The 19,352-nt window shown below is 35.7% G+C and overlaps 1 protein-coding gene across 5 annotated transcripts; it reads right to left on the bottom strand.

Moving 5' to 3' along the window:
• Positions 1-1,290: 1,290 nt before the first annotated feature.
• On the bottom strand, positions 1,291-18,061 carry LOC104587178 (MLO-like protein 11). Of its 5 annotated transcripts, XM_088886826.1 has the most exons (17): positions 16,819-16,969; positions 16,238-16,481; positions 15,385-15,480; positions 13,816-13,873; positions 13,391-13,629; positions 13,145-13,261; positions 11,806-11,866; positions 9,680-9,774; positions 8,228-8,302; positions 6,913-6,998; positions 4,371-4,420; positions 4,042-4,082; positions 3,209-3,379; positions 3,075-3,110; positions 2,650-2,717; positions 2,491-2,551; positions 1,291-1,987 (listed from the first exon to the last, which is right to left on the bottom strand). In XM_088886826.1, exons 4-17 carry the CDS (start codon positions 13,823-13,825, stop codon positions 1,595-1,597), a joined length of 1,503 nt encoding a protein of 500 aa, XP_088742952.1. In that variant the 5' UTR covers positions 13,826-13,873; positions 15,385-15,480; positions 16,238-16,481; positions 16,819-16,969; the 3' UTR covers positions 1,291-1,594. The 5 variants fall into 5 exon arrangements, with proteins under 5 accessions (XP_088742952.1, XP_088742949.1, XP_088742950.1 ...); XM_088886823.1 differs by lacking the exon at positions 15,385-15,480 and having other exon boundaries at positions 16,819-18,061; XM_088886824.1 differs by lacking the exon at positions 15,385-15,480 and having other exon boundaries at positions 9,680-9,771; positions 16,819-17,897.
• Positions 18,062-19,352: the final 1,291 nt, after the last annotated feature.

Here is a 19,352-nt window from a genome sequence, read left to right as displayed (position 1 = left end):
ATAGCATTTCATTTATTCTTTCAATGCCCTTATGCAAGAGCTGTTTGGTGTGGTTCGCAGATTGGGTTCAACCCATCCTCACTCACAACCCAATCAGTCCATATCATCATTTCAGAATGGTACAAAACAATGCAAAACCATTTTGGTAAAGAACAAGCTTTGTCAAGTCTAAGCAAATTCAGCTTGATCAGCTACTTTATATGGAAAGCACGTAACAAGTTACTTTTCGAAAGCACCAACACCGATCCACTCCTGGTTGTGCACAAGGCTTTCCAACACTGTATTCAAAATGCATCACCCAGCATCAGATCTCAATCTCATCTTCATTCCCATTCTGTAACTTCAATCAATTCACTCCCTCCATGTATACTGATGGCTCATTTAATCCAGCTATAGGAAGTGTAAGACGAGGATTCATCATCAAGAACTCCACTGAAAGACTACATATTGCAGAAGGAAGTTCTTGCTGGGCCATCAATAGTTACGATGCCGAAATACGAGCGCTCGTAATGGGCCTTAAAGCAGCAATTTCCAGTAACATCAGGCATCTTTTGGTATTTTCTGATAGTACTGAACTAATAGGCTTTGTAAATACAGATCGTCAAGCTAAGCATTGGGTGGAACAACTACATCGCAGTAGTATAAGCATCTCATTTCTGACTTTTTATTTATACGTTTTGTACATATTAATAGACAACACAATCAAACTGCCCACCTTTTTGCCTATATGTCATTCATGGGGCAGTTACATATATAATATGGCTCTAGATGATAATTGAAGAAGCTCTTCTCTCTTTTTTTTTTTTTAAAAAAAACTGAATGAACATAAGAAATTTTGTACTTTGTACTCACCTTGAAAGGGTAGCAACTCCTGAGTGTGAAATAAGTTCATCAAATGCGGGTCCGTGCAATTTGGGGTTTTTGAACCTCCTGCAATTTTTAAGTACGAAGAAGTGTTTTTGAACCATCATTAACCTAAACTGCAGACCATTCAGCTCAGGAACAGTCCAGGCAGCCAATAACTCTTAACCCGGTCTTTGATAAAAAACCATTGACTTGGTTAACGACCCATTAACCCGGACAGTCGAACTATCAACCCATTTGAGCTGGATAATGGTTTTAATTATTTTTTTTAAATTGGAATGGGCAGTCTATTCAAACCGGACGGTCGAATCACTGACCCAGAAACCGGTGGCTAAAGCGGTTCCGATTCCAGGTCAGTTTTTAAAACCTTGGCACGAAGTGGCCTTCTTAAACTAGAATTTGCATTCTCACATGCAATCTGGTGAATTACAAAGAAGTAAAAACAAATTCGTATGATCATTCCTTCAATTTTGGTGCTTGAATTACAAAATATGATACAAGAACATGAAACTTTTTCGACTTGAGTGCCCTTCGTCCCGACATGTCACCTCCCTCCCAGTATGCCAAAAATATAGGTGCTCATACTAAAACTTCTCTTTTTTACATCTTTGAATTAGCACTTGAGATCTTCAAGACCTTAAAGCTAATCTATTAGACCACAAATTCTTTATACATTTATAAACTAAAAAAAGCCTTATTATTCTAGCACTCATCAATGGAAAATTCCGGTTCATTTATCTCTTCTAACTGGCATTGATGAGGATCTGTGAAATTCCTCCTGTTGAAGACCTAAGGGAATCGTAGAAGAGTGAGAAGCTGCATTTCGAAGAAGTGGTGTACCAACCCTGCTAGAGGTTTCATTGGAAACCACTGAAGGACTCGTTGTAACAGTAGGTGCAGGTTGTAACTCAATTTCTGTGTATGTACCCACGGAAGGGCCCTCGAGTGATTCGGGATCATCATCTTCGTCAAGGGAATGCACTGTGCTTGTATCTGTGTGTATGGTTGAATCATCGGTGAAGCCCTTAAGCCTCCGCCGCCGCCTCCTTGCTTCTTTCCCCCATCCATGGATTGTCTCTCTTATTCTTTGTGGGATCAAGGCGGCCTTGTAGTTTGTCCCCATCTGGAAAGTACATATTAGATGTAACAGGAATTTTTTTTTTTATGATTTAAAGAAAACAGCAGAAGTGTGCTATGTTCAGTCTTCTAAATGGTTTAATTTCTGCATCAAGTATGATTTGAAGCACATCCATTGTTCATGATCTTCTTTTCTTTTAACTCTGAATGGTAGGCAATCCATTGTTCATAATCTTCAGTATGATTAAGGAGTTTGCCATAACTTTCTTTCTCATCTTTCCTTTTTCTTCTTTTGTTTTTCTTTTATGTATGTGTGTGCAAAATGGAGGCAAAGCACAGAAGGTGAAAAAAGCAAGTGCTACAGGTACCAAGAACATATAAGGCTATTGTAACTATTAGAAGATAAATGCAACCAAGCTCTATTTATTCAGCTGAATCTGGCTGTAAGGGGCCATAATCACATGGATCCCACCTTAGGAGCTACCTTTTTATTTGTTGAATTCATAATTCAAAATTGGAATCTTGAGTAACCATATGGATTAGGAATACCTGAGTAACCAGCGCGTACAATGGCAAGGTACTGTAGCTGCAGAGGAACTGCCCTGCAAACCTACGAGGCAATATAGGAAGGAATGTGAGGCTCGCACTTCAAATGTATTATCAATTTGAGTCTTAAGAAGTAGAGGTATGTCTAGGCTAACTGCATACCCCAAAATCAACCGTATGTACACCAGCGAGTGATTCTTAATAAAGCAAGAGTCGTACCCGAACTGCCACTGTAAAATAAATCAATGAAGAGAGTAGCTTCAGAAAAAACCTGCAGATACACTGGAACTAATAGGAAAAAAAAGAATATCTGACTCTCTATGTTTCCTTTGCTTCATGATCACTTTTCCATTTTGATGGTTCTTTCTATAGTGCTTCAACTATAACAGGAAAATGGAATACTCTTTTGCCTTTTGTTTTCCTCTTTTAGGGGGGATTGGGGGAAGGGAGTAAACCGGGGTTAACCCAGAAAAACAGGAATTAATTTCAAGTCAGTTCCTATACTAAAGACCGAGAAGGAAAAGAGAAAGAAGCATATAAATCTCATTTAGAAAAGAGAACCAAACAAGTCATAGAAGAGAATGTACCCAGAACCAAAAAAATGAAGCCAACTCAAACGCATTCTGCACACAGAATTTTAGAGGAAACGGAATTTGCCCTTAGTTCACACTCCACAATGGCAAATAAAAGGAATTTTACATTAACAACAAAAGCAACCAACCTGGAAAAGAACAAAATGGATCAAGGATAACAATAATTCTGGTTTTTTAAACCAGAAAAGATCATCTCGAGGCCTTAGCTTTGTCTCTGTGAAAAATCCAGTTATGCCTGCATTCTCTAAGGCCAAAGTTGCTATAACATGTTGTAACTTTGTACCAACCAGAAGAACAAGCTGCAAAAGAGCATAGGATTCAGGATAATGTGATCAGACTCATGAGAGGCCAATAGCATATTATTCACCTTGATATTTATTTGTTAATAATGCAAATGCAGGCCATGTAGGTGGTTAGGATTCTAAGTTTATTTAAGCAAGTTATTCTGATTTAGTCCCTTCTTTTAATATTTTCTATTTTTAGTCATCATCAAAGCCTTATCCCAACTATATAGGGTCCGTTATGTGGAATCCTATTATGCAATTCCTTTCTGTTTAATGGATCCTATTTTTAATCAATGACAAAAATTTTATAAAGTGATAAGAAGAACGATGGGTCAAGCCAGAGCATTATATATATAAAAGGTTCCCAGGTCCCAACCTTCAATTACCCAAGTGACTGACCAACAACCACCATCCCTACAACTGCCAGGGTTGGCAGCACCTCAGTACTGCCAAACTCTATCAACTCCAGATGGCATTTTTCCTTTCATTTTGTAAAGTTTTACACACTAAAATACTGTGTACTGTATTAAAATATGTTGGAGTGTTGAGCCTCTCAATTTTTTTGCTGGTTATATGCAGTATATATTCTAGGTACATGATTGTATAACAAAAGTATTCCCAGATCCAGATCATGTGTGTAAAAAGAAGAAAAAGAAAATGATTGTATGACAACTTACAGTGATGGGAATGATGGCTATCCAGAAATAGAGATTAGACCCTGCATATAAAATATGGAAATCAAGAGCTAGGTATATTGAAAACTAGTTAAGTATATTAAGGTTATTGATAAACCAGTAATTACATCCAAAGAAAGTAATAATCTTGGCTATTGGCTATTGGCTATTGGCAATTGGGCAAGTCAAGGAAACACTTAAACTATATGTTTGCCATATTGTCTGGGACGAGATAAATAACATGATTAAGGAACAAAAGTATATCTTCACAAGTAGTATGAAACATCCCATTATTAGAGACAAATGATAAAAAATTATGTTGTATGACTTACCTTTAATATTAAACAGCATGAATGCAACGACAAATCCCCAAAGTGGTGCACTGCAATATACATAATATCCAGGTATTTAGTTGGCCAGGTTCGAATGGTCAATACTAAAGATTTGAAGCAGCCATTCTTACAAGTAAAAAATGTGAAGCACATGCAATATAGTTGAACTGCAAAATTTTCAATGGGTTGAGATGATAAACTGCAATACAACCAACAGAGGAAGGGATATGCTACTTTGAGATAGAAATAATAACTGTTTGTGCAGAAATGGAAAAGGGTGGACAGAAAGAGGTCTCTTCTTTTTTTTTCTGTTCTCTAGGTGGGGAGAGATGATTAGATTGATTAAAATCTTGTTTCTAATCCCTAATCCAAGTATGTAGCCTCTCCACTATTAGAGGAATCACTCTGCATGCATAACTCAAAGAGTGCCAGGAAAAGAATCTTCATTTTCTACTTGCAGAGTGCATCACCACTCAGAGAAAAGAAAGGAATCTTCTTAACAAACTCTTACAAGCCCCAACTTTCCCACCAAACAATTGAATAAAGGCAAGACTTTACAATAAGAAATGCCAATAGAAGAAAAAAAGAAGCTTAAAAAAGGAGTCTAATGGGCTAAATGCTAGTTATTCACACCTCTTTCCAACATGAGCTAGCTGGAAAATCCTTACTGTGGGCTCAATTTAGGATGAGCCTGGGCAAAAGCTTGTGGTGTTGGCCCTGGCATAGAGGGTAGGCCTACACCAATGGGTTGATTAATGATGCATGGAAGACCTGCATTGCCATCTTGTATCAATATAGTTCAACAGGACTAATATAAAGGACTCCTGATTAAAAGAGAGGGGACCAGGGGGGGTAAAAATACAGATACCCTCCAAAATTTTTGCTAGACCTAAGCATGTCCAATCTATATCAGAGGTCCAATATTGAGTTCCATATTCCTCTGAAATAACATCACCAGGTTCAACTGAGCTAAGCAGAACTCAGAATCAAAAGCCATTTTCTGAGTTGACAATTCACTCAATAGTGACTGTTGACAGTGACCAAGCAGAGCTTTTACATCCAAGAGAGGATATTTAAGGTTCCTCCTTTTTTTGGTAAACAATGAACAAAAATCCATTATATCATTGAGAGTTTAGATTTCAACTGTTGGGATTCACATATGAGTAGTGTATGGAATAAAGAGAGTCCCACAATGGAAAGGAATGAGAGGTGCAAGGGACTTATATAAAGAATGGCCCATAACCCAACAATGGTATTAGAGCCAAAGGTTTGGCTGGGCGCAAGTATTGAAAGATGCATGCGACAACTCCCTTAACTTTGTGGTGTTCCCCATGGTTGAGTAGTTCGCAAGAGTGGTTGGTCTCCCATGATGAACCCACCAATGGGAATGTGCTCCCATGGTTAGTTCTCAATAGTCGTGGGCAAAGGGCTCTTGGATGGTGTGCATCAAGCTTGGCAATATGATAACAACTTCCATTTGAGTGGGAGTACGGAGTTCCCAATGTGAAAGAGACTCACACATGAGTAGGGGTGCTCACGGTTCGGGTAACCGAACTGTGGGCCTTTTTTTTTGAACTGAACCGGTAGTACCGGTTTTTGGAAAACCGGTAACCGGAACTGAACCGAAACCAGTCGGTTAACTGGTTGACTGGTTCGGTTAACCGTCGGTTTGGTTCACCGGTTTTCTCGGTTTTTTAGTTTTTATAATATATATTATAAAAATATATAATAAAAATTTATAAATATATATACAATATTATATTTTAAATAATAAATAATATATTATAAATATACATTCATATATAATGCATATTTATTAATTTATAATATATAAAATATATATAATATACATAAATATATAGAAAATAGATAGAAAAACATGTATACCGGTCGGTTTTGTTAACTGCCGGTTTTTTATATTGGTTAACCGAAACCGAACCAGTACCTTCGGTTTTTTAAAAACACCAAACCGAAACCAAATCAACCGGTTCGGTTAACTGATTTTTCAGTTTGGTTTCGGTCAGTTCGGTTTTTCAGTTTTTTGTGCTCACCCCTACACATGAGAGGGAGATTGATGGGATTCACATGTGAGTAGTGTGTGGAATGAAGAGAGTCCCACATTGGAAAGGAATGAGAGGTGCAACAATTATAAAAAAAAAGGGAATGAGAGGTGCAAGGGACTTATATGCAAGAATGTCCCATAATCCAATGGCTTAGGTTTTTGGGTACGTGTATGAACCCCCTGGTTTTGGCAACTCCCCTCAATGCACAACAAATACAATCCAAGAACTCCAACCACCAAGAGAGGATATTTAAGGTTACTTTAAGATGTCCTTGATCACCATGTGGACAATGATTGTTTATAACAATTTACAGAAAACAAAAATTTTGACTAGTTGAAATTACATAAGCTGTGTCTAGTTTGATATTTAAGATTCTTGAAATAAGCATGTAATTAAGAAAGCAGAAATGATCTAATTGCTTAAACAATCCTCTATTTAGAAATTGACTAGTTAACAAATTATAACAAACTATAACTGACCTCACACCAACTATTCTTTGGAACTCTTCTTCCATAGAACGAATCATATAGCTGTGGAAATCATATTTTGATGTGAGGTGGTGGTTCTGCCGGGAAAAAAAAGGAAACACACTTATCAATAAAGGGTAATAATATTTGAACATCCACATATAGTGAACAGCTTTGTTCTTTGCTAGATATACAGTTTCATTATATACAAGACCATAATAATGCAATTAATCAAGTTGCAATTGAAATATGATCTCAACAAGGAAAGGCATTTCTATTTTTTGGTTATTAGGGGCTCCTTGAAAATGTTTGGACCAAAACATGACTTCCAAGCTTAGTTATAAATTAGTATATGCACCCAAAGTGCCAGGAACTGCCAGTGCCACATGCTAAGAAAGAGACTCATAGAATGTTAGAGGTCAACTGAGCATTTGGCTTTTTGCACATTATATTGTATCAATGAGCAGCCCTCCAGGGTAGACTTATGGCCATTTTTTTGTGTTGGTTGTACTTATGCTGTTCATGGGCTTTCTATGTGGTAGTGTGATACTTCATCATGGACTCTATCCAAGCATAAGAACTGGAGAAGAATTGATGCAAGTCCACAAGTGTGAGTTCAGACAGTTCCTAGTTTGTCTATATATGTGGATCTCTGTGTTTATGTAGTATTCAAGTAAGGTCAAGTTTAACTGTTATTTAGATATTGCAATTTCTTAGAGAAGATTTTGCTTTCTTCAAGCACCGACTTTATATTTTCTTGATTAATTGATAGATGCAATTCTGTGTGCTTTCTGTCTAGATTAGGGGTGATCATTTCTAGCCCAACACAGCAAACAATACGTGCTTAAGTAACACATTTAAAGAAGTACAAAGTACAATGAATAATTTCAAAATCTTAATGTCTTTTCAACATTCTGCAAATAGTGGTTGTCCAAATATTATAAACTTTAAATCTAAAATCTACCCTAGAGCCTAGGCCAGGCCCAACTTTTTGCAAATAGGCCTGAACCAGGCCCAAGGGTTGGGCTAATATTTCAGGTCCAGAGTTTAGGCCCGGCCAAGCTCAGGCCAAGACTAGAGCCCTTAGCACAGGTGCTAAGCCCAGCCCAGGTTTGGCATGACCTAGCCCATGATCACCCCTAGTTTAGATTACCTGAAGAAGGTACAAACCATATTAGGATATAAGGAAATCAGAAATAAAGGATAAAAGAGGCAAGAACCCTTTTATTTTTGAGCAATATTTCTGAGAAATCCAGATATAAAGCATAAGGGGCTTAATAAACTCATAAGCTGGACATATTCTTCATTCTGTAGGTTTATTGTATACCATGTTGAAGCCTTTGCGGAGTGTCAGGTAGTCAGAACGAACTACCGAGTGACCAAATTGCCGGAAGAAACATGTCTGCAAAAATAAGAATTTTAAATTAATTACAAGTTGTTATATACAAATCAGAAAACGCTTTCAAATAGAATAAAAGATAGAATGGAGATGGCTTTAAAAGACAGCGAGCAAACCCAATGAAAAAATATAAAGTATATGATGGGAGATGAGTCAAAAGGGAAGCTTATTTTTCTCCTCAAGCCACCTAAATGGGTGGCTAGTTTACACTGTTCTCCAATGGCTACCAATAGTTCAAATTCTTAATTCTCAAATATTTTGGCTATGAGTTAAGATTCCCATCTAAATCATGCAGAATGTCAGAAGTTGCAAAAGGGAGGAGAACAAGAGGACAAGTAAATAAATGGTAAAACAAGAAAATATTAGAGACAACTTTGACTACCATGTGACTTTAGATGAATTTATGCTACTCCACAAGTGCCAATAATTGGAAGATAAAATGACATAAAAACTGGGAAGAGGTGCCCTTTACAAATCAACAACCCAAATCAAATTGAATACCATTGCTCAGACAGTTTCATAAGAAAACAAAAAATAACTTTGTCTATATAGCAAATCTACTTTCCTTCTTATTGAATACCAAAACATAACCAAGTTCTATTGGACAAGATCTCAATAAAATTGAAATAACAAAAATGTAGGAGGAAGAGTTTTGAAAGGTGAATAAAATTAGGGAGTACTATATCCCCTAGTTTACAGAAAAATATGTTTCTACAATAGGATGGAACAAAGATTCTTGACCAGTTGCATAGAAAGTTCAAGGTGCCAAGATGCTCAACCATTGACCAGTTGACACAAGAAACTATAGGATACAAAGGTGCAATTTCACATGATTTCAGGTCACAACCCCAAGGCATCCACCCTCTCACCTGCTCACCATGTTAGTGTCCATAAGGAAACTTTGATCCTCTCAGTATCTGGAAACTGTGCTTATATTGGGGGAAGGGGGATCTAATGACTGAAGAACCAAGAAGCAGAAAGTTCTACCAAATTCTTTTTGTTTTAAGCAAATAATTGACATATAGAAGATGGCAGCATGATATATAAATAAAAACCCAGGCAAGAGATATAGAATTTAAAACAATTTCATTTTTGAAGCCCTTTTGAAATAGTCACTAGATATCTATATTTATTTCTACCCAGCTATTAATAAGATGAAGCATATTGAGGTTCAAAGTTTTTCATCAAGAAGTTAGTGGCAGACTTGCAGTAGAGTAGACTACATGCTACACTTATGAGTCCTCAAAAGACCTTGCCTTTAGGTAGCAAAAGGCTGATACTTTGACAGTAGACTACATATATGAATCCTGTACTACCAATCTGTTCTGATCAGTGCCATGTCCATTGTTAAATTTTACAAACGAGAACATAGGTACTTACCACCCAAACAAGAACCCTATTTCTGCTCCATGGATTTGATGTATGAAATTTTACAAATGTAGATTGCCTTTGCATCGTCAACTCTCTTGTAACTTCTGTAGCAAAAATGTAAAATCAGTAAGAATATGTGAACAGGATGAGGTAAAAAAATAAAGAATAGAAAACCAAATAAGTTATGTAAGTTCAACAGTCACAAACTTTCTATTAAAGTTATAGCCTATTACATACCATGTAATTATATCTTTAAAAAGTATAAGTCATGAACAATACCATAATTAAATCATATATTGTTAGGGTATGGGCTTGCTATTGGATCATTCAACAAAGATTTTTGAACAACCAAGGAACATTCCATGTGGCAAATTTCGTTTACAGCCCAAAATGGCCCCAATGGTTCCTCTAACTATCCTTTATTAGCGGGGGAAAGTTTGAGCCTCAAAAGCTATGCTGTGTGTCCAGAATAAACCATTCCTTTCAGGGAATTTTAATATTAAAATAATGAAAGCTTCAAGGGTCAATATTACCTGTCTTAGATGATAAAAAAGGTGGGGTGCAGTGTTGATGTGGACAGAAGGATTGCAGAGGTGGCCAATCACAGGTTCCCTAGTTCGTGGATGGCTCAGACAGTTACCTCACCCTCCATGTGGTAGAAACATGGCAGGCCATGTAGGGAAGTTCCCTATTTAATCCAAGTAGAGAACCTTTTTCCTAATTGTTAAGTTGAATTTATTTTTATTGGAAACAATATTAAAGGATGCATTAGTACAATTAACTAGATAAGTTACAAGTGTCAGGAGCATCAAAAAAGTCCAATAGGCATCCCAATCCCAATGATGGACTTCTTTCTGAAACACACATTAAAAGAAGGAAGAACAAGATATAACCATCCTGCAAACCAAAGAAGTGAATGGGGACTGGAGATGGGGTGTAGCAGTACCCCTATTCTTAGTAGAGGCTATATTTATAAATTTTTCAATGTTACCATGCCATTTAGAAGTTTGATGAATATTTTATTGTAAATATCTGTTACCTAGTGTATACTCATGAAGGCTTATGATAAACATAATTTTAGGTTTCATTTAAAGAGAAAAGAAAATAATTTCAAGTCTTCTCCTAACAAAGAAGAGAGGTTTACATAAAACAATATCACCAAAACATTGAAACCAACAATATTATGACACCTATAACAAGATATCAATGAGTTGGATTTGATACAGATTTGCTTCAACTTGAACCTGATTCGAAACCCAGTCAGGTCAAGGTGGGTTACCACTTAACCTGACCCATTGACATCCCTACTTGAAAAAGTTCAGCAAAGATCCACAGAAACTGGGGGTTGACTTCTTGGCAGACAACTTGAGATCCTATTGAGCAAAAATCTTGGAACTCCAAGAATCTTCACGAGCTCTCTCGCCACATTAAAATGAAATCAACAATACCCTCAAAATAACTTCACCTTACTTGACTTCTTTCGATAAAAAAAAAGTTAAATCCTCAAATACCTAAACCTTTGTTATTGTTCCTGAGAAACTGAAGACAGATTTTTGTTTTTCTAATCTCTTGCTGGTTACTGATTAAAGCTTTGCTCAAAAACAAGAACCGATAAAAGACCTATTACCAACATAACCACCCATCTCTTTGCATTGTGGTAATTCAAGATAACAATCCTTGAATTGTTGGTTCAATGAACAACAAGAATTTAGAACAGAAAAGTATTCATATAAATAGTTATAACTTCAAGTACAAATCAACATATAGTTATAACATTAATACCAATCTTATGTTAACAAAATATTGATCTAAATTTGCTTCTGTTATGTAAACTAGTTATTGGAGAGAGAAAGAGATTTGGACTACTCACACAATAGTTGAAAGGTAGAAATTAACAATTATTTTTTCCATACATGTCTATTGATTTTTTTTATCAGCCATACATGTCTATTGAATTAATGATTACTCTCTTTTTTGTCTATGAAACATGAACCTTAAGAGGTATTAAATGGGCGTATATTGATCTCATCCAACTAAGGATCTGGTTCTAAACTTAATAGTTATTTTTCAATTAATTTTCCATCTAGATATAGAACTTGCATGTCATATTCCCATATTCCAACACTATTACTTACCAGAAATTGAATCATGCTGGTCCATATGAGCCTCATCTTCCCACTTCCTCCAAGTATGTATCTGTCCATGGTGTCAATACACTCATTATACGTGAGAAATAAACAAATAAAACTAATAGACATTTTTCTCTGTTTAAAATGTGTATGCTTATTAGTAATATAGTTAACTGCACATTAGGAAGAAATTAATACATTATCTCTTACCAGAAAATATTTTGACAAGTTATACATTAAATTTGATTAGATAATATCCATCAAAATACATTTTTTTTATTCCAACTTTCCATTTAGAACAGAAAATGGAAATGCATAACAAATGATAAATCAAAACATTAAGGTCTTTTATGAAAAAACTTCCTTAAGGTTTGCCTTTATGACCAGAAAAAAAAAGGTTTGCCTAATCATATATGGTGGTAGAAGTTACTTTGTTACAAGGACAGTCAAGTAGTAACACTATGACCAATAAGAAGCAGAAACTTAGGAGCCTTGACAAGAACATGAGCTGCTTTATTAACAATCATCAACCCGCACATTCTTAGCTCTTAGGCCCAATACACACACCCAAAATCCATTTTCTTTGGAATAATTTTTCTTGGTTTCTTATAAATGCTGGAAAACCATATTAAAGGAAAATTATATAAAGATGTAATTTAAACCTTTTTCAGGTGCAAGCATTGAAAGGTTTCATTAAACAAAAAACGAATGGAGATATTACAAAAAAAAAAAAAAAAGGAAGCTTATAAGATAGAAGATAGATATACAAGCTCCTGAAGCAATACTGATTCACTGTACAAAAAATGTTTGATCACTATCCATACAAGCACATATGATATACAAGTTCCTAAGGCAATAAGACTAACAGTACATTATTCCCCTATTGATTAGTGGAATTGCTTGTCTTCTTCCATAGGCTTTCTCCAAGCAATTAACATTTTCATTGTTGCAGCACTTGGTAACTCATTCTGTCATCTTTATTATTATCAACTAGTTATCCTGAAGGATGTAAATTTGCTCCGAATTTCTCTCCTAGTGGCATCTTGTACATTGTTTAGCAATGAAAGATAAGCAATATAACGATTATGTTCTAAAACAGATTGTGCAACATCATCAATCATTCAACATGAATTCAAAATTAATATTTATGATAGTATAGTCTACCTATTGATATAGTGTAATCCTAAACTTGCAAAATTTAACGGGAATTAGACTGTTGGATTGCAAATGCACAAGAGCAATATCTAACTAAAAATTTTGCAATCATTGCAACTTAGAAATACCAGATCAGAAGTATGTACAAATACTTCAAACACCTACATAACTAATTTTAATGTTTTCTGACCTTAACAATTGCCAGTAACATTGTTAAGCAACTGTAAGATACATGTGTTATTGCCATGACAAAGATAAAACGATGCAGCTGCTCCAAACCTTCATATGAAACAAATGGCTCATGACCCTGCATAATAGAAAATCCAGAATTAGCCAAGAAAGCAGCCAAAGAGAGTTAATATGTTAAATATCAATTATCAAAGTGCTCCCATAATTCCAAAATCTAGTAATATTTCAGATGAATTCAGTGACATGCCTCTTTACAGGTATTCTGGTTCAAACCACTCAATATCCTCCTAAATGAACGATGAAGAACGTAACTCATCAACAGTTTACGGTCCTTAGAAGAATTATTTTCAGTTTCTGTGTCTTCAACCTCAGACCTGGTGCATGGGGAGAAGTTACTGTCATAGAACTTTGATTGAATGCAAATATTTGAGATCATGCTTGAGGTAGCCGTTAGAAGGAGTGATATAAATCCCAGCAGCATCAACTCTGTAGAACGGAAACCAAAACAATGAAGCTAGAAGAAAAAGTAGGACACAAGACAAGATGGAGATAAAGGATTCATATCAAGACAAACTTTCTATTTGCAGTGGCAATGTTTTCTCATAATGCATCATAAAAAAATACCTCTAAATATGTGAACAAATATTATTTTCTAAAATTAATACCACATACCTTCTTTCATTTTCTCCACAGCTTCATATAAAGGTTTTCGATTGGTTTTCTGCAACCACTGAAGTCATGAAACATCATAAATTCACTTGAAAAGAAACACAATCCAGGTTAAATACTAGGAAAATTTGGAGTTATCAGACACAATTCAGAAGGTAGTAAATGAATGAACTTTGTGCAAAAGCACAGCTTTGAAAAGTGAACTTTTAGAATTTGGAGTGTCTACAATAGGGAATTGAAAATATGATGTAAAGTACTAATGAATATAAGATTAAAGAACAGAATGAGTAATTTGATATTCTGACAAAATAATAATGTTATCTTCTCTTTTTCTTCCTTTCTCAATCAATAAACAATCATCCCATTTTTAAAAGAAGAGACCTAAATCTTGCATATGTAGCTAATACAGTGAGCATGGATGCCTCACCACCACAAGGATTTGTTAAGGTGAATTTTGATGGATGCTTGTTGAGTTACTTGAGTAGAAATTCTTTGTATTGGTGAGCTATGTTCTGGGATAGCTTCATTTGTTAAAGTACTCTGGTTGATTGTAGGGGTGCAACTTGGCCTTTTGTCAAAATTTTCTCAGAAAAAAGGTTGGCCTTTTGTCAAAATTTGAATGGGCCCAACCTGAAGGCCCGAACTCAAAGCAGTGTAAAATGTTAACTTGGGCCAACCCGAGTTGCACCCCCTAGTTGATTGGTTCCCTGAAACTCATAATTAGAAGAGATTATACAAATCCTCTTCATTCAATAAAAGCATTTGATGTTGTTGACAAAAATAAAGTAAATAAATGGAGAAATAAAGAAGAAAGGAGGTCTTAACTCTACTAAAGAATAAATAGTATCTCCCTACCTTAAAAGAGGAGAAGTATTCATTCCTTTTTCCCTAATCCCCTTTAAAAGAAGGAATATAGGGTTTCTGTTTTTTTTTTATAAAAATTAACTTATTTGATGTTGTTGCGAAATGCTCAACTCAACTCAACTCAGCCTTGACACAAACTATTTGAGGTTGGCTATGCTGTTGCTAAATAAAATAAATATATGGAAGAAATCTGGGTTCAATTCAGTCAGACATAAGGAGAATAAGAAGTGTCTTTCTACCTTAAAGGGGAAATAAATTCTTTTTCTTGAACTTGTTGAGATATTCTAGCACAGATATACTTGCCAATTATCAATCAGGGGTATCTTTGTAATTTATGTACTTCATTGTAAAACCTAATGAGATGGGTACCAGCCCTAATTTTTGCCTCTCTCAATTCTTTCTTCTTTTCCCTCTATTTTGTCTTCTCTTTTTATCATCCTCTTATCACAAAATAACCCAAGGGAACACGCCAAAACTTGTAACTTGGTATCAAAGTAGGTTTCTCACTAATCACTAGTTGAAACAATTATAGCTGACTAGTCAGCTATAACCTTCAATTAGAAAAACCTTGATACTGATCAAGCAAGATTTTAAAGGAAATTCCATGTAAGTTTCAAGTTAATTTAAGCAGTCATGATATTTTTTTGGTGGATTTATCCTTGTAACTTATGTACTTCACTATAAAACCTAATGAGATGGGTTCCATACCCAAAAATCGGCTCTCTCTCAATTCTCTGTTCTCCCATCTATCTTTTCTCTTCTTCTCTTTACAAAATCATCCAAGGACACACCGAAGCTGCAACTCTGAAATGATCTTATTAAAAATACTCAAAACATATATGTACAGAGAGGTATTTGCAAGAAATGGAAAATGAGTCGTAAATCTAAAAAGCCTTCTTCAAGTAATCAAGGGTGTAATAATAATCTGAACAGAGAAAGGAAGTAACCGTAACACCAATATTGTAAACTTGCCAACCATCTTTGCCCTTACAGCTGGAATGATTAGTAGGTAGACAATTGGTTTCTGTACCTTCCTTCATCCAGCTAATAATGAAACACCAGATGTTAAAGAATGTTTCAGTAAATCTAATTGTTTCATTTTTCTTTTCATTTTTTTATAAAATTTCACAAACTGGAGTTCTCAGACTGATGTATGCACCACTGGCTTCCCAAATTTGCTCATCAGTGAAACAAAAATTGAACACATCGGAACAAATGCAACTTAAAGCAGATACCATCCCTCGGCCTATTATTTTCAATCAAACTAACACTTGAATGTGTGTGAAACTGACCGTGTCTTATGCATGCTTGTGTATACAGTATCTATTTAGATGAAGTGGTATTCTTTCTTTCATTACTTTTTTTTTTTCCATTTCCATAAAGGATAAGAACTATAGTGGGGATGCTTAAAGCCGTTCCCCCATGATGTGATAGGAAATGTAATGATTATATGAGCGAGGAAATCCTCAGCCTGTTGAGCAGAAAAGCATGAATCAAATAATGGAAATAATTGCATCCAAACAGAAGCATAAGAAAGTCTCACTCATGCATGGCCACTTACAGAGCATAACCGATGAATGGAACGTTCCACAAGCAAGGAAACAGCAACAAAGATCGTCAATACAGAAGCAACAGACCATGTTGGAGTCAAGGCCAGTGACCGCGCTTCTTTTGCATCATCTGCCATCCCAAAACTCGTTCATATACCCAAGGCCTCTGTTTCATAAATACCAGTATACCACAGAAATCTCCTGTTCCGGTAGGAAACTTTCACGGAGAGGCTTCAAGATGAAAAAGCTGGCTTCCTAGATTATGAAACAAAACCCATATTAGAGAATACAGACAGTACATTTAAAGTGAACACTCGCAAAATCTCGCTCAAAACAGGGTCCGGGATAACAATTAGTCATTCTCAAAGGTCTTATTTTCTCTTTTTCTTTTTCTACAATGATAACGAAGAGAGGGAATGCAAAAACAATAAAGGAAACAAAAAAAGAGAAAAGAAAAAGAAAAAGATGGGATCTCGCCACTTTTTCCTTTGTCAATCAGAAAAGAAGAAAGGAAAAAAAAAGAAAAGAAGAAATGCCATAGAAACCAATTGACCACAAAAGAAAGGAGAATAGAATCAGGATAACTCCAAACCTTTCATAGGAAACATTTACTGCATTCAGACTTGTCTAAACCATTTTCTGCCACCGACTTACTGGACTTTGGAAAACGGCCAAAAATTGTAATTCCATTCCATTTAACGTGCTTTCAGCAATCGGTCACTCTTTCCTTTCTTTTTCCACCTCTAGCACCGCGGTTAATCCTCAAAATTGGTCGCTGGGAAATCCAAAAATGAGCTCAGAAGATCTTAAGAGGATGAGTTGATGGCTGTTACTCGTCACCACCTAAACTCTTCTGACAGTCGTATTTGATAGTTTCTCTTTCATTTTTCGAAAAAAAAAGGAGGAAGAGGAGGAGTAGTACTTGTGCTGTAAAAAGGAAAATAAAAGAAAGCTGTTGAATGGCACAGTCCCTACTTATACTTTCGGAAAACAGAGGTTGGAGCTTTAGAAAAGATCCTCAATTTTCTTGAAACGTATAAAACTTACTCCATCACTCACTCCTAACATCCTCAGATCTACTCCCTCAAAACACTCGGCACGAATACATCTGCTGATTCTCCACCGGATTTCTAGGAACAATGTAAGAAAATTTTCTAAAACTCTACGTATCCAAACCTTGCGAATCTTAATTGCATGAGAGCTTCCGGATTTCTTCCACAGAAACTGCTATTCCATTTTTGATATTCCAGTCTGTACAAACCACACCGATCTCCCTATCCGATCAACCAAAATGGAAACACCTTCCAACACGCATCATCAAATTCAGAGCTCGAGAGAAAGACTTCGATTAACCGTAATCAGTAGCAGTAGCGATATTTCCTCACGCATAGAATTTTCGAGCTATAAAACTTGCCGGAATTTTCTGTAACCAATTGCAAAAAGAGAAAACAAAAAACGTAGAAGCGTCAGAGGGGGACTTCGAAGCACTCTCTCTTCATCACCGAGGTCCTCTGTTCGTTCCTCCCCTATGCTAGATGTAGGTTTTCTTTCTTCTTCTTCTTTTTTTTTTTTCAGATGTTGAGTGATGGTGCTGGAGCTGAATCAGAAATCTCGGAATCTCGCACTCGCATAGAAAAATGGAAAAAAATGTGGTTAGTTTACAGAAGATGGGAGAGAGAAACTGCTGACTAAACCTTTTTATAGTAGTAGTAGGGACGCAGGGAAACCAGAAAGAAAGAGAGATAGATGCCAAAAAGGCTCCAGTCAGAAGCTGGCTCTGTTGTCCCCCTTGGCTGGAGTAAAGTGTGTAACCGTGGATCTGTAGTATGTACTTTGAAAAAGAGAAAATTGGTTAAATGGCATTTTTATAATTCTTTAAGAACATTTTCTCACTTTTCCCTTTTCACTTTCTTTTCCATGGAACCAAACATATCTTTTTACCACTAATTCATGCTGAACAGAAGTGGGGTGGGGTACCACGTACCAGTGTACCACCGTACCAGGTAATTCATGCAGTCATGACCCATGATATCCGGGCCGGATTAGTAGGGCTTAGGTTCAAAAAACTTAAGAGTCGTACGAACAACGGAACAAAAGGGTAAAAAAAGAAAGAAATAAAGAAACTACTTGTATATACTCTGGACATTTCAAAACAACTTATACCAGCGGAGATGCGGAGTGCCCCCGCAATAAGAATACAGAATACAACAACACATTTCAGTAATTTTATTCAGGCATATTTAATGTTAATTATTTTAATAAATGAAGCAAATTAATTTAGTGTTACTTAATTAGTTAATTTAATTAATTTAACTTTATTAATTAATTAATTATGGTAAATCAATTAATTATTAATTTAATTAATATAATTAAATACTTAAATTAAATTAATTACTCAAATTTTAAAACAAATAATTTTACAATTATAACTAATAACTTTAAAATAATTAATAAAATCTTAAAAAATACATTTAACTAAGACATATTTGCTTTCATTCCATGGATTTCATTCCATGGATTGGGAGAATGGGGGAGGTATAGGAGGAAGTAGTTGAGTTCTTGGAGATAGAAATTGGGAGAAGAGGAAATGTTTTAAAATATTAGTTTGCTTTCATTCCATGGATTTCGATTGAGATGTTAAAGAGGTGTACATGAAAATGAAAAGGCTTAGCTTGGCCAAAAAATTCTAGGCTTGGTCCTAAGTTTTGTCTTTACACTTGGTCTGGTTTTGGCCCCACAAATTTTTACCCCAAGCTTTACCCCCTCGAGCTCACACTAGACTTACAAATTTCCAATTCAATGTATATAATTTTAGACCCAACTCCAAATTAATTTGTGATTGGGTGGAACCATCTCCGACCCGATAAGAATTAGGACAATATCTCATGAACCAAAAATCGAATTCATCCAATCAATTTGGACCCTTCAGGTTCAACCCGATCCATTGACTAGAGATGCAGATGGATCGGATTAGATTCGAATAAGGTATATCCAAATTGATCTGGCACTATTAATTGTAGATCCAATCTAAAGATCCGATCGGATATGATAAAACATGGGTCTGAATTCAAATCCGATGAAGAAGTCAGATTTTCGAATCTGACCCAATTTGATTTAATTTTTTAA

Source organism: Nelumbo nucifera, chromosome 1, assembly GCF_055504915.1.
Source record: "Nelumbo nucifera cultivar China Antique chromosome 1, China Antique-T2T, whole genome shotgun sequence".
NCBI classification, from domain to species: domain Eukaryota; kingdom Viridiplantae; phylum Streptophyta; class Magnoliopsida; order Proteales; family Nelumbonaceae; genus Nelumbo; species Nelumbo nucifera.
The sequence above is the reverse complement of the archived record's forward strand: the minus strand, read 5'-3'. Positions and strand labels throughout refer to the sequence as shown.

Excerpts from the sequence above, each read along its gene's own strand:
- LOC104587178 (XM_088886823.1), bottom strand. The coding sequence starts at position 16,363 with ATGGCAGATGATGCAAAAGAAGCGCGGTCACTGGCCTTGACTCCAACA. Across the intron at positions 8,303-9,679 it reads ATAGGGTTCTTGTTTGGGTG|ACATGTTTCTTCCGGCAATT; the intron begins GTAAGTACCTAT and ends TTATTTTTGCAG. Across the intron at positions 2,552-2,649 it reads TACATACGGTTGATTTTGGG|GTTTGCAGGGCAGTTCCTCT; the intron begins GTATGCAGTTAG and ends ATTGCCTCGTAG.